The sequence below is a fragment of the Crocodylus porosus genome, unplaced genomic scaffold, assembly GCF_001723895.1.
Source record: "Crocodylus porosus isolate Cpor-Errol unplaced genomic scaffold, CroPor_comp1, whole genome shotgun sequence".
Classification (NCBI taxonomy): Eukaryota; Metazoa; Chordata; order Crocodylia; family Crocodylidae; genus Crocodylus; species Crocodylus porosus.
Window position 1 is genome coordinate 43,897,641 of NW_017728918.1, and position 23,209 is coordinate 43,920,849.

Here is a 23,209-nt window from a genome sequence, read left to right on the forward strand (position 1 = left end):
AGGGCAATCCCCGCAACCCTCTGATGTCCTGAGAAACTCCAAATCTCTCTGACTCTTTTTCCAGTAGATTTGGAGGCTTCAGATTTGATTCAGACCTTTTAACAGGTCTCCCAATTCAAACTGGATTCAGAGATTTGGCCACCAAACCAGGCCAAATCTCCTCTGAATCAAATCAGTGACTGAAGCTTCACACAGCCCTAGAAACAACTGAAAGGATTTTTTATTTTAAATAATGCGTCTTGTACATCACGTGACTTTCTTTTCCCTAGCAAGCCCAGCACCAATGGGAGTAGCAATCTTTCTCCCATCACTAATTGTTATCTTGGTTATCTATGGTTCGTGAAAGACTAGCAAGATTTATGGTAGTGTTAAGAATGATATTGTAGCCACTATGGCCTAGGAATTACGTGAGAGGTAAGGATTTCTTAGGGTGATAATTTGTATGGGACCAATTGCATAGTTGGGATAGAATTAGACAACCTTTCAGATGCAAAATGTTCTTCTTTAGACTAGAGAAATAAAAGCCAACAAGCATGTTCTTAGATTGTACCTTGCATGTGAAACTGAAAATACAAACCTTTGTAATCCAAAGGCATTAGTTCTACTTGTAGTACTCTAAGGTTAGGTACATACATTCAAAAAACCCAAAGCAGAATCAATCTAAATTACTGCTTAGGTTTTCTGTAAGCATTGTAGTTTAGACTGATAGCGAGCAGAACATACATTTGCCCTTTTGTTGTGGCGGCAAATCTTAGACTGAGTTCCACCATTTTTAAACCAGTATATATGTACCAAGCTTCTGTTCTGTAATGGGTATAGACCAGTTTTGTGTGCCCAACTTCTGTTCTGTTACAGGTGTAGACTGGTTTTTGATCACTTATACCCGTAAGAGTGTACTGTCTGTGCCTAATGCAAGTTAGTTAAACTAAATAAATTTTGATAGTTATCTTTAGTAATCATTTTTTCACAAGCATATCCTCCTTCCTTTGTCCATGAAAGAGGTAGTTTATACTACTTCCTCCTCCTTTCTGATTTTTACAGCTGCTATAAAATCAGAAATCACGTATTTAAAAAATCTACCTAAACCAGGGTACATCACTATAATTCTTTCATATACAGAGTTGCATGTCCTTATTGTCATCACATTTTCTTAGTAGATTGACTCTCAGATAGGGAACCTAGTAATCTGATAATGGAAGCCATCATAAATGAGCCTAAGTATGTTGCATGATACAGAGGTTTACTCTGACATGTTAAATGGTTATGTCTTCACCAAGAATTGGCACATTATAACATTTGGCATGATTAATTCTCGATACCTGTTTGGAAAATGTATCCTTATATCCTCGCATACTGTACTGAACACTCACCCCACATTGGTATATTTTTTTATTACTGTGATATTTCCTTTCTTGTTATGTCAGCATATTTCAGTATCAGACAAAGATTCCTTCAATCAATGTACATACATACAATAAAAGATTTGCCTATATAAGATATGAAAGATTGACCCTGATGTAACTTAGTAAATATATTGCCTTTGATAATTGTCCAAGAAGTAGTGACTCTGACAAAAGGGGGTTTATAATAAATAATTAAGTGAATATGAGTCCCAATATAATGCTGTAGTCCAAAGGGTATGTGACATTTGTGGATATATAGGGTGCGTCTACATGTTGCCATATGGTAAAACTGCTATGGTGCCATGCCCTAGTACTTCTTTTTGGAGCAGGGCAACATGTAGATGCAACCACAAACAGGGAAATTTTAGTAGAAGTAATAGGTGCATTACATCTGTATTTGGCACTTGTGTAACCACTATTGGAGATGGATAGAGAAGATCCACAAGAATGATTACAGGATTGGAGAACATGCTACAAAGAAAGATACCAGAAATACAATCTGTTTTGCTTTAGAAGATTAAGGAATGACTAGATTACATTCTGTAAATATCTACACAAGGGAAAAAAGCCTTTGCTAATGGGCTTTTCAGTCCAGTAGACAAAGGCCAAACAAAATCTAATGGCTGGAAGTTGAAGCCAGGCAAATTAGACCAGAAATAAGGAATGCATTTTTCATAGTGAAAAGGGTTAAATATTGAAACAAGTCATGAAGTGTTGTATGGTGAGTTCTTCAAAACAGGACTAGAAACTTCCAGATCATGACTGGATGTTTTTCTAAAAGATATAATCTAGTTCAACTAAGAATTAATTCATGGGAGTCCTCTGGCCTATGTTGCAGAAGAAGGCAGACTAGAGGAGCACAGTGGTCCCTTCTCACCTTATTATCAATGACTATATTCACAATTAACTTCTGTAGCCTTGACACTTGAATTTCTTCTTTAATTTAACTTCTATGAGGTTAGAATCTATCTCAGAATTGCAGCTTTTGGGGAAAGAGTATTTCTTTTTCAAATGTAGTATATCATTTATAAATTTAATATATCAAATGTTCTATAAACATATCTTTTACTTAAAGTAGATTAGGATAAAGAACTCTATTTGAAAAAAGTTCTGGATAAATTATCTCAAAATGATCTAGTATGCAATTTTTAAAATCAACTTGTCAATAGTTAGCATGTGACGCTAATAACCCCAAGGTCACAGGCTCAGTCCCTATATGGGACATATGACCTTCCCTGCCTCAGGCAGGGGGTTTGATTGGTGACCTCTTGAGGTCCCTTTCACCCCTACTTCTCTATAGCTATGTCTACATGAGACATTATAAGCATATTAGACTAATTCTACTGTGCATGTCCAGCAAAACCCATGCTAATGTGATAACGAGCTGTAGAATTAGTCTACTGAGCTTTAGCATCACGTAAAAGAGATGAGCTGGAGCTACTGTGCAGTGGTGCTGATGACAGCTGATGTAATAACAGGTACTAAACTTAATGCACTGTAATTACAGCACATTCATGCACATTTAGACATGACCTATGATTTCAAGATGCTATTGTTATAATGTTTTTCCCTGAATAGAAATGATTTTTAAAATACATACTTTAAATAGATGAACCCTAAATAAAAGTTTTAAAAATAATTGTTTTGAAAATAATCCCAAATTTTCAATTATATCTTTCTTAACTATAAACCAATAAGCCAAGAAAGCCTGCCTCCTACTACTCCACTGATCTTTACATTTTATTATTCATTCAGTCTCCTGCATAGGATTAGATCTAATTGATTCTTTCAAGTTGAAGTGCTATTAGTGTCTGTGACTTCCCATTGCAGTAGTAAAAAAAATGCATACAAAGATGACACTATATTTTGGCTTGGATATACTGAGAATGATTTTAATGTACCCTATTTTTCTCACATCCAATACATACTTCCCCCTGAAATCAGGCCCCTAAGATTGGGGTGTATATCTTAAACAGCAAAGCTGTTTTCTTTGCTGGAAAAGAAGGAAGCTGGAGACATTGTTTTTCATGAAGCTGTCAAAATGGCTTCCACTTGTGTCTTGCACAGCAAGCTGAAGGGGTAGATTCCTTTGTTAACCCTCTCACAGCCACAGCTGTAGGGTGAGCACTGCAGCTTATGCCTAAAGCAGCAAATGCTCTGCTAGTAGTATCTTGAAGAGGCTTGTGATGTGGAAACAAAACCTTATTTACAGGAACTTTATAAAGAACTATTTAGTGCAGGGAAGTAACAGCCTTGCTGCTGTCCTTGCAATGGTCTAGGGTCTAACTTGCTGTGGTACCAGGAAGTTCCTGCTGCCTGCTGCTTAACCCAGACTGTCTCCTGGGATGCCACACTTCCTGAACACTCGTCGTTTCTAGGATGTCTCACATTATTTCAAAGAGTCAGCCATGACTCTGGAAAAACCTTTTCTCCTGCCTTCTGTCTTCCAAAAAGAAGTGCATGTTTTTTTGGGAGTGTGTTATAGACAAGAAAATATGGTATTTGAATTAAACTATCTGTAGCTATATTTATTATAGATCTGTTAGAAATATGCTATTTGACTAACAGCAAATAAGTCTAAATTTTTTTTAAGTTTATCCATCTAGAAAAACCAAAACATTTAGAAAATGAGGACATTCACTTACTCATCATCACATATAGAATTGGATACAAAAACTTTAGAGGTTTGATTTTTTATCTGAGGAAGAAAGAAAATGAGGGATCCGAGGAAAAAACAAGTGGAACGGTCTGTATAACGGCCAACACTTCATTAATTAGAGATGTAGGAGACTCAAATTCAGGTTTCTGCTCTGTTTGATTGAGTAGGGAAGTGAAATTTTGTCTCTTTAATCCTAAGGACAAGTGCCTTAATGATTACAGAGTCAGCTCTTCTCTTTTGTTGAAACTTTCCCACTCATATAATTATTAAGAGTGTGATGATCTAAATAATGAGATGGCTTGATTCTGTAGTTCAGTGTTTAGGGCATTCTATTCAGATAGTTCATTCAGATCCATGTTGCTGCTCTGAATCACATAGGGTGGGTACAGATGTTATACTTAATGCACTTTAAGCTTGCAGAAAGTGCTTTACAGCTGTAACAGAACAGAATAGAACATGGCATATAAAGTACTCTAAAAATGGTGGATCCCACCCTGACTTAATCTAGGATGGATGTATACTAACCTAAAATGTTTTCTGCTAGAGTGCTGTATTGAACAGCTGTGCCAGATTCCATTGAGAGTTAACTTAGAGTGTGATCAGTGCCATCCCAGGCAGCATTGTGCAGGGCTGCACCTTAGCCCTGGTAGAACTCCTGTGCTCTGCACAAGTGCTGGACCTGAGTCAGTGACAGCCTGTGATTCCAGCCTTTCACATAGCCTAGTGGTTCTGGTGGTGGTGGGGTGAGGGTTCTGCCCCCGCAGATGCCTGGGAGGCAGTGCAGGGGCTGTTGGGGAGCTCCAGGGTCTCTCCCTCCCAGCAGCCCTAGCCAGGTGGTAATGCATTGCTGCCTGGCTGGGGCTGCTGTGGAGGAAGGGCTCCAGGTGTTACTTTAAATTCCAACTGCCAAATCAAGAGAGAGACCATATAAAGGGGGATAAGGCAAAATGCTGTGTTTATTGGTTACATGAATTAGACAGAGGTTCAGACACACCACTCATATAGACACACAGATCATCATGCACATAACTACACACAGGCACACACAAACACAAAACAACCATTCCATTCAGACATTATAGTCACCAGGAGCAGTTGTTCAATAATAGCACTGGTTGGCCAGCTCAGGCCTTACTGAGAGAGAGACAGAAAATTTGGAGTGGGGTGAACAGATGTGTCTGTGCTCTGAACAAACAGCAGTTGAGAGAGAGACTCACTCAACTTGGCATTTTCAAAGTCCTCTTTTATAGGCATTGGCATTCTTTGTTTCAGTCCTTTCAGGTTTTTCCATACCCAGCTTCTGTTTTTGCAGTTGTTCTTCATTTATCTTCTGCTTATCTCAGCCCAAGGTCAGTTTGGTTGTAAAAGTTGGTATCTCAGCCTTGGAGTGTCCTTGGTGCCCATCTGGCAGGATGTGTGCCTCCCTCCTCCTCGTTATCTTCTTTGTGCCCTAGGTCTCAAAGAGATTCTTCAGCTGCCCATTAATAAGTTTACTGATTGACAACTTACATTTGGCACCTTGTTGCTTACATAAACAGTTAAATTGTCTTCTCCTGTCTTTATGCCACTCTTTCACCATTCAGCCTTTCACATGCACTCATTCAAAAAAGGGCATACAGAGTTCATTAACTTATGTCAAGCAAAAGAATACAAAATGGAGTATTCAAGTTACTTACAGAACAAAACTAACATGGTTACATTTCAGTACTATGACACTCTGTGTTAATATCAGCTACTTTAATTCAGTTCCTGCTACACAGGGTCCCTTCCATCCCCTGCCACAATAGCCCTGGCCAGGCAGCAGCATGCCACTGTCTGTGCAGGGCTTCTGGGGGGGACACAGACCCCAGAGCCCTTCCCCTGCAGCAGCTCCAGCTGGGCTGTATCATGCTGCAGCTCCTGGCTGTAGCTGTCAAGAAGCTGGTAGGGAGGGAGCCTCCTGTGTAGACCCAGACCACCCCTCTGATCCAGCCAGTAAGTGGGGGCAGGGAAGAAAAGGGGGGGAGTTTCTGTTCCTCTGCTTTACCTCCCTAGCCACTGCTGACAGGTGCCAGCTGGTGGTGCAGGGTGGAGCTGGGGAGTGGGGCTGCTCTGGCAGCCTCCTGGGAGGCATAAGAGAGTGCCCCCAGTGGCCAGTGTATCCAGGCTGTGAGCCACCTCCCACCAAACAGCAAAAGTTAGCTCCCACTCTAAATTATTGTGCTTTGAGTAAAGCACAATAAGTTAGAACACTTCCACCAGGGGCTTTTTGAATGTCTTTACTTAGCCACAGAGTAGGAATTCAATGTGAGTTTTCTGCTAGGTTGGAGATTGCTCCACCTACAAGGCTATGGGCTATTCTGAAGTGGGTCTTTCTATTTCAGTTCCATTGTAGACCAGATAAACTTCTTAACAGATATTTGATGTAACTGAAACAGTTCTGTGAAACATTTGTTTTAATGGCAAAAAGTGTCATCAATTTTTTCCAACTGGATCTAACGACACATTTTCTAGATAATATAACAAAGAAACACAGTCACCTCAAGGAAAAATACTTGCTTCTTACAGCTAAAGACTCATGTTTAAGTTTAAGGAAATGACTCCTCTGTCCCTCCTCTGTTGCTTAAATGGATTATTTTATGTCTGTTGCCTTCTGGGTAGAACTAGGCAACATATGGATTTTGCAAAGCAGGCTTTGGAGCTCCCCTTTCCTTCAAAGCTATTGTAGTACTTGATTTTTAACTTCCTTATAAAAGTTATGGGATCATTTCAATGTAATTTCCTAGAATCTTTAAGAGTAGTGTGATGATAAGATGAGCTGAAGATAACTAATATTGTTTCACATGAGTGAGAACATTTTTGCATATGCTCAGGATTCAGAAATGCATTGATAAGGAAATGAACTAGAGAGATAAGGGAAAAGAAAACATTGCCAGCTTTGCTTAATGCAGGATTCCAAACGTTTGCATAAGAAGAAACTTATGCAGGGTTGCTGGTACAAATTACCATATCTGCCCAATTCCATCAGAAAAATTGATGCTTTTCATTGGAGGTGAAGTGATTGTTGTACATATTGTGCTGTCAGAAGTTCTGGTTCTATTAATCAAATGTCCAGAATTAAATTCAGACTAGTCACCAGATTTCATTCTGCTTAAATAATGAGATAGCAAGGGCTCTATCATTATCATTGTCATAAATGGGATGCCTGCATCGGACTCTCAAACTTTCACATCCATAAGGATAAGTAAGCAGTTTAGCATGCTGTTGTCTGAGCTCTGCACTCAGATTCGCTCATGAATGCATTTATGTTCTCTAACTTACACTTGACTCTGAAAATATGGCTACTACTGCTTAATACATAAACAAAAATTGAAGTGCTTAACAGAAATGTTCTGTTTTTCAGATTGTTAAATCAGAGGCATAGGATGACAAGCTTGAGTTGCTGCTAACAAAAAATCTGTAAAGTTATATTATTAAATGATATCACTTTTGGTAGCACAAAATACAATATTAATTTTTATAAAAATCTTACTTTTCAAATATTTTAGAGAATGTACATGCTGTTCTTCCCCATTGGGAAATTTAAAATATTGCATTGATCAGAAAAAAATTCAGCTATAGTTTGAAGAGATATTCATATAAAAAGGAACTCTTTTATACAAACATTGTACTAGATGTACTAACTATGATCTAGCTTCCTCTTATGTTTTCAGCAACTTTATCTGTACTCTATCTTCCATGGCTCTCCCTGTCCACATTGAAAAGAAAATAGTATTAACTGGAAAGTGATAAAACTCATTGCTTTTATCTTTTAAAATAGTGGATATTATGTTTGTGAAAGAACCCAGATTGATAGCTTAATCTTCAGAATAATTCATCTCTACAGATTTAGCGAAGGTGACAGCAATTTAAATTTCTATAAAATGGATACCACACTGTGCTGTTCTTCCAGAAAGATTACATGGACTAGTAATCCTTGGTGTTTGTGCTCTCAGGCTGCTCAGACTTGAGCTTTTTTGTAAAGGTAGTGCTTCTGGAAACACTAATCAATAGATCCTAGGTAACTGTTTCCTTGTTTCAGAGTAAGTTCACCTCCTAGGTGTGTTCTGAGGATGTATAGGACTATATTAGGGGAACACACACACACACAAACACACACACGCACACTTGCTGCAGCCCAGCTAAGAACATATATATATATTACTAGGGGATATAATATATGAGTGAAGTCAGTATTCTATTGAAGACTGAGTTTGGTGAAGCAAAGTTTCATTCTATGCACATATTGATTTACATTTCTTACTAGAAACAGGATCGTTTTTCTTAATCACCTATAAACTCATTACCAGTTACCTCATACACAACAGGTTGATTTGGAGAATGCTTGCCTAATAGGAACTGGACTGGGATTACTAGGTCATTTTGTATAGACATGTAAACATCAGGTAGAACCTTTTAGGCACTGTTAATCTGGGCTGAAATAGAATTGGTGATTTAGAACTGGTATACCACATTGATCATGGCTTATTCTCTGAACCACCCACATCCCCTGTGTAGATCATAATCATCCTGCTTTGTCTCACAAGATAAGATATCTTTAACTTTGTATGTCAAAAAGAAATTTAAGGAGAGGAATTCTATCCCTTTCTAAATCATTGATATCATGGGTGACTGGTACCTCATGATTCGGGGGGGGGGACCAGCGGCCGATTGCCAACCGGGGTCAGGAGGGTCTGGAAGTATCGGCAGCAATCCAGAAGTGCTGGCAGAAAATCCAGAAGTACCACCAGCACTTCTTTTGGCATCCACACATTCTCAGGGTGTGGGGCACTGGCTGTTACCAGGGCTGGCCCATCCATGCCTGTGAAACCTGTGGCTGCAGGAGCCCCACAGCCAAGAGGCCTCATGTGACCAACATCCTCCAGTGATATCTTTTAGACCAACTAAATAGGTAGAAACCTTTTTACTTAGCAAGCTTTTGGTCTTTAAAGCCCTTGGTCAGGCTGGGGAAGCATCTGCAGTTGGTGTGTGCTCTTCCTGGATAGAATGAATAGTAAAAATCCAATTGTCTGAGGATTTTCAATATAGGTTCGAGGGAGGGGTGATATGTCATAACCAAAGGTGTGCGATTCATGGGAGTTTTCCTTCTGCACTGCACCAGTTCTTTATGTAGTATCCAGGTGTCTCTTTCAAATGTGCATCTCTCTCTTTGGAGGACTGTCCTTGTTGTGTGAAAGCCTTTTACAGTTTTGTGAGGTAGCAATCTCGGGTGTTCTCCTCTGTGCAAATTCAGTGGGATCTGAGGGTTTGGATGTGCATCATAGGTTTCTTGGTGGGTTTAGGGTGATTGCTGGTTCTGTGCAGATATGTATGTTGGTCTGAGGATGTCTTGTACAATGTGGTCTGTATTTTTCCATTCTGGGTGCTGATTATTGTGTCTAAAAAGGAGTTGTTGGTGCTGGAGTATGCAAGAGATAGTTGATGGAGGGGTGATGATTGCTGAATTTCTGACGGAACTCAGTCAGAGATTGAAGGTTTTCAGTTCAAATGATGAAGATGTCATCAATGTATCTTAAGTATAACAAGGATTTGATGGTGCAGTCTTTGAGGAATTCTTTCAGGTGGCTCATAAAAAGGTTGGCATACTGTGGGGCCATTTTGGTGCCCATAGCTGTGCCCACGGTCTGGAAGAAGTGTTGGTTATTAAAAGTGAAATTGTTGTGTGAGAGGATGAAACATATAATTTCAGTAATATCTTTGGGTCTGTACTCAGAGTTGTTATCTTGCTCTTGTAGGTATGTAAGGAAGGCTTTGATGCCATCCTGGTGTGGGATGTTGGTATATAAGCCGGTAATATCAATGGTGACTAGGAGGGTGTTGCTAGGAAGGTGGTCTATGTATTTAAGTTTTCGTAGAAAGTCCATAGTGTCTTGAACAAAACTCACTCTTTCACCATGAAACCCACTGACTCTCACCCACTGATTCTCTCATCTGCTGACTCCCTAATTTAAATTTTCACTCATTGGCTTGCATGCAGACCAGCCTCTGGCTTCTTTACTATTCATTCCAGCCAGGAAGAGCATAACCTGCTCAAGGGTTTTTTAACCCGAAAGCTTGCTAGAAAAATGTTTCCAACTATTTAGTTCATCTAATAAAAGATATTAGATTTACCCAAAGAACCTTATCTGCCATGTGTATGTATACATTTGGCAGGGGGTGGGGAGCAGGGAGAAGTGGCAGGCATGTACCTCCTAGCCTGGCAGGGTCCACCCAGACTTCTCTGCCAGCACTAGGAAGGGAAGGGACCCCTCTCCCCATGAAGCCCAGTTCCCATGTGGAGAGGAGGCCTCCAATTTTGTGCTTGCCAATGGGCCCCAGTACACCTTAATCTGCCTTTATGCTTGCTACCCCACCCACCTCCAATGCCTTCTTCACATTGGGGGGGCCAAAAAATTGCAGGGGACCCCAAAAAATTGTGTGCCAGTCCTAGCTGTTTCCCCCCACTATCCCCCTATGTACACATACACATGGCCAGCAAGGGCCAATCTCAGGGGTGCACGTACCCCCTCCCCCATTCCCTACTACGCACCACCTATAATTTATATCCAGTTGCCTTAGGACCAGCAAATGTCTCTTGATTTGTAGGAGTTATGCTTGAGAAGAGAAAAGGGCAACACATTTGACTGCAAAATCCCCCTTTACTGGGATGTTCTTTTTTCTGGTTGGATACACGCTGCTCCAAGTACATGCCTATTGTATATGAGGTTTTTGTGGATGCAGTTAAAAATAACCAGAAAGATCAGTTTTAAGTAACATTTCAACAATGTGCTGCATTCCCTCAACAGCTGGGAAAAGAGGGATATTTGCTGCATTAATACCTAAATGTGATTATCCCTAGTGTTCAGAATTCCACAACCCTTCCAGCTGCAGCTATATTTTCTGTGATGTGAATCTCTGGCATTTACCATGCTGAGATGCCATATTTGCCGCAGAATCCTACTGAAGTGTAAAATATGCAGGGGGCAGGGAAAGCAATTTGAAAGAACCACATTTTCCTTTATTTATAGTTTCTTTTTCCATTAAATAATATAAAAAAGAACAGTGTGAAAAAGCAAAGTATATTTAAAAAATCCACAGACTCTGACCCTCTGGACTCCAGCTTCATGCTTCAGCAAGGTTCCAGAGTAATTTTAGTATCTCAGCATGGAGCCTGCATGGAAGTCACTTCAAAGCAAAAACAGGCTGACAGCAGCTAGCTTGTACGTCATAGCACCTGGAAGAACATAAAAAAGGAATAATATGTTGAATTTTCATCTAAGCCTTCCTTTCAGCCTGACTGCTGTGTGGTTAGGTTTATTGCTTAAGTTTAGGGATGGGAAAACTCATTTTGACCAATTTGAAACTCAATCAACTTTTTAGGTCTAAAAGCTTGACCTGTACTCAGACCTCATTATGTTTCAGTTCTGCTTTGGAGACAGAAATAGCTATTGGAAAGTTATACACATACTGGGTGTATACAAGGCACCTACTTGGGCCACCCAGGCTCTAGGGAGCTATTATATTGTACATTTCTATCATATCAGAAGTCTCCTGTTACCCAATTTTGTGTAAAACCAGCCCCAAATCTTGATTCCTCCTTTGCCTTGACATTTGAAATCTCAGTCTTTTTTAAACAGGGGGCATTTGTTAAAGAAAAAAGACAAAGTTAACAAACCAAAACGCTTAACACTTTACCTAGAATGTGTGAATATCTAGCCACTAGAAGCACACAGAGGCTTCTAGTGGCTAGATAACATATAGCTGTCAAATACATCTTTGCACCATTGGTATGTAAATGAATTCCAAAAAATAGAGATGTTTCCATAACCTTATTTTTTATGGGGGCTCTCTGTATCCTCTTAATGTCACTGGAATTTAGTGTTCTGTCTTTGCAGAACAACTTTAATTTTCAAGATATACTAACTTTATTTTGAGGAAGCTTAGGACAGTGTCAACTTGCCATTTTTTACTCCACTAAGTAGTATCAAATATGGAAACTGTCATACTGCAAAACTTATTTTTATTTTAAGATGATGTATCATCATAACCCTTTAAATTTATTTCTAGGCATTAGAAGAGCCAACTAAGAAAGCAAGTGAGACTGAGCTCACCACTTTGGACACACATTCAGAGGTAACAATGATTCTCTCTATCTTTTTATCTGGAAACACTAAGGGTTAATCCTCATATTGCTTCTACTTTTCTAGATGTGCTCCCCTGCCCAGCTCAGGCAGCAAACTGAAGAACTCTGCGCAACTATTGATCAAGTCTTACAGGATCCATTGCCTATGGTAATATACCGGTCAACTGGTATTAGAACAGTCTTTCCCCACTTTTCCTCCTTCTGTTATTAATTAAGCCTGTGCACTTTTGAATCCCATTTTTCAGCGCCGGTGTGAATCTTCCCCAAGTTTCCTGCAGACACCCATGGATTCAGATACAGGCAAAGTAAGTGAGTAAGCTCAAACACATATTATATACCCTATGCATGTGACACAGGACAATGGTGAATCAAGCCATTGGCTTCTGAAGAGAAAGAGGGTGGTAGAAATAGGACAATTCTTAGAGAAAATTGGGAATTAAGGAAAGGTCATTCTATACTTTCTCTTCCCTCCCACCTTTCTTTACTGCATCAGATATTTGAACATGCCTGTAGGTAGAAAGTTTTAATTCTTCTGCCTATACCTTGCACAATTACTTACAGTTGAGTAAAGTGGATGTTAAGTCTTGAAGTGTAACTGTGAATGAATTTTCTGATAGGTAGAAAGTATTTATACCTACTCTGTATTGGTATAAATAATTAAACCAGATCCAAGGCAGTGGAAAAGTCTGTTCTGAACAAAAGAGGTCAGGTAAAGGAAACAGAGGCAACGAGAGAAGAAGACAATGTGGTTTGGACAACAAGTTAAAGCACAGGCTTGCAACTTTTAAGGGTGACATGCAGTTGGGTTACCTTAGTCCTTCCTGCTTTGTGCCAAGGGCTGCTCCCTTGCTGTTGTGCCACCCTACTGGAGCTTCTGCTTGTGCTCCACACTAAGTGCTGTCCATTGCCATTGACAATGGAGATGTGATAAGCAGAAACTGCAGTGGGGCAAGAGAGCAGGAAAGGATTGACACTGGAGGGGACTGCTGGCACAGGAAAGAAGAATGCATGCACAGGGTGGAGAAGGTGCTGTTGGGGCCATGTGCCAGCTCATATCTCTTTGCAGTCTGGGTATGACCTGAGTTTAGGGATAAGAAGTAGGCATTGGAATAAAGACTTTGGCTTTGAAGATTAGAGTGGGGGAGAAATAGTTGTAAATGAGAAGAAAATATACGTAAGAGCCTTAGAAATGCCATGGGCATAAGAACATGCAAAATTCTATTCACTGGGTCAGACCATAGGTCCATCTTGTCCAGAGTCCCGTCCCACACAGTGGCAGTGTGTGGATGCTGAGAAGGAAGGTGAGCAGGGCATGTCTAGAATCTTCTACCCCTCCTCTTCTCCCAGTTGCAGCTTCCAGCATTCAGAGGTTTAGGAAGTTGAGACTGCATTCCTACCTACCTTGTTCAACACCTTCCTTTATAAATTTGTCTATTCTTTTTTTGAACTAGGTTAAGCCACCGGCCTCCGCAACATCTTGTGGCAATGAGTTACACAAGTTAATTACATACCTTGCAAAAAAGAACTCCCTCTTGTTAGTCTTAAACCTCCTACCCAATAGTTTCATTTAATGACCCCTACTTCTAGTATTTGGAAAGATGGTAAATAATAATTCCTTATGAACATTCTCTGCAGCATTTAATATTTTGTAAACCTCTATCATGTGTCCTGCCCTCCCCCACCCCCAGTGTCTCATTTCTAAGCTAACAAGTCCTAGCCTATTTAGTCTCTCCTCATATGGAAGCCCCTCCATACCCCTGATCATCTTTGTTGCCCTCCTCTGTACCTTGTGTAATTCCTGTACATCCTTTTTGAGGTGTGGGGACCAAAACTTCACACAGTATTCAAAGTGTGGATGCACCATAGATCTAGAAAGGGAGAGAATTATATTTTTGGACTTGTCTACAATTCCTTTCTTGATCATTCCAAACATTTGATTTGCCTTTTGACTGATGGTTAGCAAATTGTTTTAGTGAACAGCCCACAATGACTCCAAGATCTCTTTCCTATATGGTAGGGCAGGATGGCACCTTAAAGTCTCTACCTTATTTAGAAAGGCATATATTTTTGTAGGCTACAGCCTACTTCATCAATTAGTCTTCGAAGATGCTACCTTGTATTGACTTCTGCCTGACTTTAGACTATCATAGCTAACTACCTCACTCTGGGTGCCTCTACACATGCAATTAAAGCTCCAGAGTTTATTGCTTCTGGGTGCACCATTTGAACTTGTGCCAAAGACTGTAGTATGTTGAGCTGAGTCAGAGCAGCCCTGGCTGGCAGGAGGCCCCAGGGATCAGCCTGCCAGCCTGGGGCTGCTTCCCCTGGCTCAATGTGCTGCAGAGGGGCTGGCTGGGCATAAGACTGCTTCAGTGCAGGGCTTGCTGGCAGGCAGCCCCGTACTGAAACACCCTCATGCCCCAGCCAGCTGCGGTAGCATCTACAAGTATACCGTTGCTGAGTAAAAAAATCTGCAGCAGGATAGGACTTGTATGTATAAGTACCACTGTGCTTCAGAGTTAATTTGTTAACTTTAGCCTAATTGGTGGGAGGGGGAAGAGGGCATGTGTAGAGGCCTGACATTTACTGCAGAGCTAATTAGTTTACTTCTCAGTAAATGCCTCATGTAGCACCTTCTGTGTGGTGACTGTTGATCTAGAGCCCATCATTGTATATAAATATTTGAGGGGGTTTTTTTTCCTATGTACATCAGTTAGTTCTTACCAACATTTCAATTTCAACATTGGATGAAATAGGCAGCAGAAGAAAATGTAAAAAATGAGAGTTTTTGCCAAGTGACAGCATGAAGGAGAATGTCCTAGGCAAATAGAAGTGAGTTCCCTCATGGTGCTTGGATACATCCCTTGTCTGTTAACAGATTAACAGAAGGAGTCCTTGGAGGTATTATCAAGGTCATTTTTAACAATATCAAGGTCATTTTTAACAGAATGAGGTCAGCTACTGTACTCAGATTTTTGGCAACCTCATAATCTTTAAAACAATAATACCTATGCCTATATTCTTCTTCCTATTGCAGCAATGAGACCATTAAGGTTTTGCAAGAAGTCACCCTAAAAACATGTATCTTGCCTCAGGAGACCAGTCCTGTTCTGTCCAGGGAACCCATGTTTAGGGCACTTTCCTGGGAAATGAGAGATATAGGTGTGGGGCCTCAAACTCCCTTTTACCCTATCTGGGAAAGTGCTGTAGCCAAAATTGGACAAAATGGCGGTGGGAGCTTGTTTTTTTCCTCCGTTTAGGTGTAAGCATGATCTCAAGTTCAATCATTCAACATGGTTCTTCAACGAAGGAACTGGGGACTTCTTTTTAAGTGTCACTTAAACATCTTAGAGGTGGAATAAGACCTGAGCCTTAGAGTTAAACATTAATGAATCATTCTTCACTTAGGACATATTATAAGCATGTCTTACAATTTTAAGCAATTAATATCTTACACCCAGGATAAAAGCTTACAGAATTATTCCAGTGTTGTCTGCATGTTACTATATCAATTTATGTTGTGTACAGATGTCTACAGTGCCACAGAGAACAGCTGGAAGGGAAACCAAATATGTAAGTCCCCTTATAATTATTCTGTTTTAGCTACAAAAATGTTTTACTTTGTAGGAATAATAATCATCCCTCCATGCCAGTTGGATCTGCATGAGAGAAGGGTGGAAACTGGTGTAGAAAATGAGTTCTTTATGAAAGTGAAAGTGAGTCAGCTAGGGTATTGGCAATGACGAAACCTCTGACCCTTGCTTCAAATTCATCCTGTTTGGTGGCTCTTCAGCACAGGATGATTATTATCCCTGGCCAAATGAAAGCCAAGCTCAATGCCAGTTTAAAGTAATTTTAATTGCCTTTTTTTTTCTTTTAATTTCCTTTTTTTGTTTAATTTTGAGAAGACAGTCTGAGGACACTATTTTGCAATATTTGGCAAGGTTCTTTGGTTAGATGTGATGTCTGTTACTGACTGAGTAGTTGGAAAAAAGTTCTTAGCAAGCTTTCAGGCACAGTCACCCTTCATCAGGCATAGGGAGTCTCTGCTGCTCTGAGACTCCAAGCAATGAGAGAAGCTAAAAGTGTGGAGGGATGTCAGTGAAAATGTAAACAGGTAGAGATAAGCAAGACAAAGGGGGAAGGAAAGTAGTGAAGACCAGGGGAAAGGAAAAGTCAGAGAGAGAACACAGAGATAAAACACAAGGTGAAAAAGAGACAGTCTGTGATAAAGGGAATAGTTAGAAATCAGGAAAGCAGAAATGGGAGAAGCTAAAAGTGTGACAGAATGTCAGTGAAAATATAAAAGGGTAGAAGTAGGAAAACAAAAGGTAAAGAAGGGGGAAGAAAACAGAGGGCAAAAAAAAAGGCCAAAGGAAAAACAATATAGAGGTAATAATAATACAAGGTAAAAAAGAGGCTAGCAATAACAAGGTAATGTTGTGATGTGAAGCCAGGTTGTAATGTGTCATAAATCCAATGTCTGTATTGAGTCCATGATTTTTAGTATCTAGTAAGTGGATGAAGTAAAGTTTGTAGGCTCATCTATGAAAGATGTGTTGTAAGTTCCCACTAAGGATTAGAACTGAGAGATCGGAGAGGTAGTGATTGTCCTGTGAGAAGCATGTCCCCACAGGTAGCTAGGTATTCTTGTCTTTCATAGATTTCTGGTGTGCGTTCATTCTGGTGTGCAATTGTTGTTTGGTTTCTCCTACTTATTTTCCATGAGGGCATTTAGTGCACTGGATGAGAAATATTACATTTTTTGGAGGCCCAGGCATAGGATCCAGGAATGCTGATGGCTCTGTTGTGGGGTGTAGTAATTGTGGGGGTGGTGGAGATATTTTGGCACATTTTACATTTCTTGTCCTGGCATGGTCTGGATCCATTTGGTGTGGTTTGGATCATAGGGAGTTTGCTTCTGGTGATCGGGATAGCAAAGTTAATGAGGCTAGGATGGGTGGATCTGGAAACATCTCATTGAGAATTAGGTCTTCTTCTCATATGGGTTGCAATTGTTAGATGATTTTCCATGTAAGTTCCAGGGAAGGGTGATATGTCATCACCAATGGTGTGTGATTTGTGGGGATTTTCTTTTTGTTCTGCAGCAAATCTTCACGTGGTATCCAGGTGGCTCTTTCAAAAGTGCAATCTATCTCTGGAAAAGTGTCCTTGTTGGCTGAAGGCCCTTTTGAGATTTGTGAGGGTGTGATCATGAGTATTCTCCTTGCTGCCAATTCAGTGGTGTGGGAGTGCTCGGCTGTAAATTACAGCTTTCTTGGTGTGTTTAAAGTGATTGCTGGTTCTTTGTAGCTATGTATGTTGGTCAGTGGGTTTCTTGTATATGGTGGTTTGAATTTTACCATCTTGGATATTGACCATGGCATGTAAAAAAGGAAATGCTGGTGTTGGAGTATTCAAGCAATAGTCTGATGGAGGGGTGATGATTGTTGAATTTTTGGTGGAAGTCCACCAGAGACTGCAGGGTTTCAGTCCAAATGATGAAGATATCATCTGTGTATCTCAGGTATAATAAGGGTTTGATGGTGCAGTTCTTGAGAAATTTTCTAGATGGCCCATAAAAAGATTGGCATATTGTGGGGCCATTTTGGTGCCCATAGCTGTACCCATGGTCTGGAGGAAGTATTGGTTGTTAAAAATGAAGTTGTTGTGTGTGAGGATGAAGTATCCCTCCACACTTTAAATGTCTCTCATTCCTTGGAGTCTCAGATCTGCAGAGACTCCCTATGCCTGATGAAGGGTGACTGTGCCCAAAAGCTTGCTAAGAACCTTTTTGCAACTACTCAGTTGGTCTAATAAAAGATGTCACATCTACCCAAAGAACCTTGCCTGCCTATGTCTTTAGACCAACATGGCTACAACCAAAAACCCTTGCAATTGTTGGGCATTTATACATGTGCACCAGGCGGAGGTAGGGAGTGCTTTAATTAGAGTGTCTGTGAGAGCCTCTCTAATATAAGCATCCAGAGAATCTCACGTATCAGTGTCCCCACACTTAAAAATGGTGGCAGGGTTGCTCATTTGCCAAGCTTTAGTTAAAGTGCCCCCACAACCATTTTTAAGATGAGATGCTGGAATCTGCAGACTCAATTAATCAAGCCTGCTCTGACACGCTGTAATTACAGCGCATTGGAGCAGCCTTGCTGCTCATGTATAGGCACCCAATGTGCATTACTGCCATATCATGCCTTTTAGTTATTGCCCATACACCATAAATTGGGGCTTACCGAAATTTCCAGCACCTGCTACACTATTAGAACAATGGTTCTTAAACCGGGTTCCATGGCACCCTAGAATGCCTTGAAATCATTTTCAGGGGTGCTATGGGGTGCCAAGCAACTCTGACATTATTAGGTGTGCAAATGTTTATCACAAGGTAAACCCAGAGATTTCAAATGAGAAACCTTAGCGTAAAAACATTCTGTCCCGCTGTGGTCTTTCTGAGTTCTTTTCAACAGGTTATTTGCTCTATTATTTTTCTGTCATCAAAAAATGAGTGCAAATTTAAGAGATGACCTTTTCCACAGAGTTCCTTGAGTCTATTGAGGGGTCTATTGAGGGCTGCTTTGAGTCTAAAAAGGTTGAGAGCAACTGGGTTAGGATTATGCAAGTTAGCCCTAAATATGTACAAGCTACCTTGTTGTGTGGATACACAGGCAAGTGTGTCAGCATGGACACACACACACACATGCACACACATACAATAACCACTCTAAGTTAATTAATCTGTTCTAATAAGTATGAAAGCCTTAAACTCAGATATTATTATCATTCTCATTGGTATAAACAGTTAATGTTGGTGATTTATTTTACTTACAACCCATTTATTTGTATGAGAGGCCTGCCCATTATTCATTGCTCAGTCTTTCTCTTGAATCACAGATCAGGAGCAGTGTAGGTAAAACCAGTAAAGATTGCTACTTGCTACCAATACACTATTTGATCAATAAAATTTTGTTTCTGGAATGGGTAGCAAAAGAAGTGTTGTGCATTTTTCTTATGTGCTTTGGACTGTGATTCTACTTGACAGATTGTGCTGGTTCAGCCTAATTAGGAAGGAGACTGGAAGAGATAATTTTTAGTGATATAAAAAACAAGCTCGCTGTCTGTATCTTGAAGACAATAACATATATTGCTCACCACTGTAATCCTTATGCTCACTAAACTGTGCCCAACATTTTTCCAAGTGGAATTTTCAGCATGTGACATACAGTGACTAATGCTGCCCAATGAGATGCTATTTTTGGAGATTGCTTTTGTGTGACCATTTAACACAGAAAGTTAGTCAGGTTCATTTTCTCTATGACCTTTACAAATGTGTTGAGAATTAAAGTCACACCTCAATTCAGACATGATATTTTAACTAACACCTCTTTAGATAGCCCTTCTCAACAGCAGTTTCTTTCTCTATGCTGAGTTTTTCACATTTTCCTGCAATGTATAATGCTTGTACTACTGTAAATCAGTGATCGCTTTTAGGGTTTTCCTCAGAGGATAACATAGTTTCTGACTCGAGAAGCTGTGGAGGTTAAAACGGCTTTAAACCCTTAAGGCCCCAATACAAATCTGTCTCTCTAAGGATCCACTCCCTAATACTACAAAGATGAAGAAGTCCCAAAGCTCCTTTTTGATTGGGCTCATTATTAATCATTTGTCCTTAAGGCAGCTCTAAGTTAGATTCCATGGCAATGGTCTCCTAGAAACCACTGGGTACCTGAGAATAACCAACTCACAATCCCTATCAACTCTGTAGCCTGCAACAATGGGTGCAATACAGGCCAGTGCTGAGCCATTAACACAGCTTTGGGGTATTCAAGAAACCAGGTTTATTCCCTGGTAGTTTGTTTTGCCTGTTTAGTACAGCAAAAAGGGGCCATAATATAATCTAGAATTAGATCTAGGTTAGAAAACCTGCTTAATACAATACAAAAGCTAGGAGCTTCCTGATATACTGCTTGGACTGAATATTGAAAGGGCATTTGTTGTATTAATATCAAACTGCGAGCTCATCCAGCATGCTCACTACCTTCTGACTTGTGCCTGATGACCTTTCTTGGAGCGATGATTTTTTAATTTCTTAGAAGAGATTTGTATTATGTTTCTTTCTTTTGAAGTAGCTTTTAACTTGTTTGTCTGAAATTCATTTTTACTTAGGAAGGATTAGCATGGTATTTTAACAATATACTTATCATTATTTATGTGCATGCTATCTTTTGTTGAATGTTTAATACAAAGAAGTCTTGAATATGTCATTGGTTAAGAGAAAAATAGATTATCTTTGTGGGTGAGTGAATCAGACCCAGCAAAAGCTGTTTTCCTGCTAAACCCCTTTGCATATTTTACATAACATTAGTATTTATATGAATATAACATTTGACTAGCAGTGTCCTGTGATAATGGCCAGCCTGAGGGCCTTGCCATCCCCAGGGGTGCAACCCCATGCAGACAGCCAGCAGAGCGCCTTCAAGCCAGTCAGTACATGGATGACTGGAGTTTAGGGGGTGGGGGAGAACAAGGTAGGATGTTGGATCATGTCCCCATGAGCTGGAGCTTCCTTCCCATGGCAGGAAGAGTAGCTCCCCAAAAAGCGCCTTCCCACACTGCTCCCACCTCCCAGTCACCCTGAGAAGCATGACCAGTATCCCCCCACACCAATCCCAAATTCCTTTTTATTAAAACATGAGGCATTCTTTAATTTACTTCCTTTTTATTTCTTTTTAAATTCTTTTTTTTTTTTTACTTTTTCTTTTCCTTTAGTGGTTGAATTCCTTCATTTCACCAACGTTCCCCCACCCACCTCCCATTTCATTACTCACCCTCATTCCATTAACACTATGCCTCCCAGCTACCCATCCTTGCAACCCATTTCTGCCCCCCGCAAGAGCAGGGATAGAAGCCAGTCTTGGCTCACCAACCCTGTAGTGGCAATTCATAGCTGTGCAGGTGGAAGACAGAGGAGGATTTTAGCCTTAATGCGTGACTGCTCCAAACCCAAGCTAGCATTAAAACCAATCATTTGGGCAGTTGAAAGTGCAGCATGGAACACTGTTGAATAATGGCTTAACAAGAACTTGGTCATAATTAGAAACTAAATGAATAGAGTCTCAGTTCTCAGCTATCCTTTTTTTTTCACTTGATACTCATTTTATATAACTTCCCATTAATGTAAATAATTGCATGATTGAGCAAGGTAGTGGAGAATCAGCAATGAAACACGTCTGTTCCATTATTAATATGCTATGGAACTTACCCACATCCCCAGCTTCTGTCTAGCTTTATTGGCTTTGATGGAACAATGGTAGGTAACACCAGCTGATAATTTGGCTCACTATTTTCAGCAATTAGTTTTAGAATCTTATTAATGGCCACAGTGTAATCCCACTTACTTTCATTTTATACTGGTGTATCTCCATTGACTAGCAGAGTTATTGCTTGTTTACAGAAGTGTAAGATCAAATTCACATTTCAAATAAGCATTTTTCTGTGGCATTTTAGTTCCCTTGGTCATTTTATTTTCATTAAATGCTGTCAATTGAGAAGAAGTTTTGTTTTTTGGATTTTGGAAGTCATAAAGATCAAACAATTTTTGCAGAAAAGACAAAGTAACAGTTTCTTTGCAACAGAATTCCAAAATCTTCTGTTATTAACTACTAGCCAGTTGTCTATCAGGAATGACATGGGGAGTGGATCAGGGAGGACAGGCAGGGATAGAGCACCCCCGCCTCCTCCCAGGAGTGGTGGAGGAGGGGAGGAACGGGACCTTACTCTATCATCCCATCAGCCAGCACCCCTCACTGCTGCTGCCCTCAGGGAGCTGGCCTCGCCCCCCCCTCAGTCCCCTCCATCCCTGCTGTCGTGGCGACGGTCAGCTGCCTTCTGTCTGTAATGCTCTTGGAGCACTCTGACTGGTTGTTTCAGTAACCAATTTGAGTGCTCCAAGAGCATTATGGACAGACAGACAGGCAGACAGATTAAGCCCTTTATTGTATTAGAATTATTATATTAGAATTTTCTCATATGGTTCTTCAGTTATTTTCAAACAAGCCATTATGATTTCCAGTTATCAATAGGAAGAGTATTAACATGCAGATTATTGCTGTGCTTTTGCCTTATCTTTTACCTAAGTGCTAAAAAGGAGCTATAGGCAAAATATGATTATAGCTAAAAGTGTTTATGGTAAAAGAAATAGGCAGAAATCTGCAGGCTTTGCTTCCTAAAGACAATGTAAGGCAAATAAAAAAGACTCAAGATTTCATGTCAATGTCTGAAAATAAATGAGTTTCTTTAACACTTTTTTGTTAGTCCAATGTAAATTTGGATCAACTCCACTGAAACCAGATTTACTTTGAAATTACACTAGTGTAATTGACAGCAAAATTTGGCTCCAGTAGTTTATACTGACAGATTTCCCATTACTTAGTCCTTGGGCTCTTTCAATTTCTTAAAGTTTACAATAAGATCCAGTGGCAGATTAGGGTGAGTGCGTGAAAGAAATTCAATAACATGTGAACATACTCTCGAGCCACCAATGCAAATGTAGTTTGTCCAATGAATTTTTTCAGTCCTATTACTGTACACTGAGCTGCCTGGCACACAGTACACTTAAGATGTGATTAACCAGTTAATTACACTCAGATACAAGTTAATGAAATTGATAGCATGATAAAACAAGGAATAAGCCACAAAGTTATTACACAAAAAATGTGTAATAGTTTTGTGGCTCGTTCCCATCATGCCATTAATTGAACATGTGGCTAGCCTTGGGCTTCCAGCTGTGGGGGCACACCATGCACCACTGCAGCTGGTAGCCCTTTGTTGTTGGGGCTCCCAGCCAAGAGGAGCTTATGATACATCCCAGCAGCTGGGAGCTCCCTTAGTCAATGGGGCTCTCAGCTGTGAGAACATGGCATGTCCCTGTGGCTAGAAGACCCATCAGCTGACAGGACTTCTAGCTGCACAACTTCC

At 40.2% G+C, this 23,209-nt stretch overlaps 1 protein-coding gene across 3 annotated transcripts in view; it reads left to right on the forward strand.

Annotated features, from left to right (window-relative positions):
• Positions 1 to 23,209, forward strand: part of MLIP (muscular LMNA interacting protein) — a 205,292-nt gene that overhangs the window by 132,487 nt on the left and 49,596 nt on the right. For all 3 annotated transcript variants that reach the window (XM_019537542.1, XM_019537543.1, XM_019537544.1), the window contains 4 exons: positions 12,148 to 12,213; positions 12,288 to 12,371; positions 12,469 to 12,528; positions 15,752 to 15,796. In XM_019537542.1, coding sequence (XP_019393087.1) covers positions 12,148 to 12,213; positions 12,288 to 12,371; positions 12,469 to 12,528; positions 15,752 to 15,796 — 255 coding nt within the window. The remainder of the gene's footprint in view (positions 1 to 12,147; positions 12,214 to 12,287; positions 12,372 to 12,468; positions 12,529 to 15,751; positions 15,797 to 23,209) is intronic.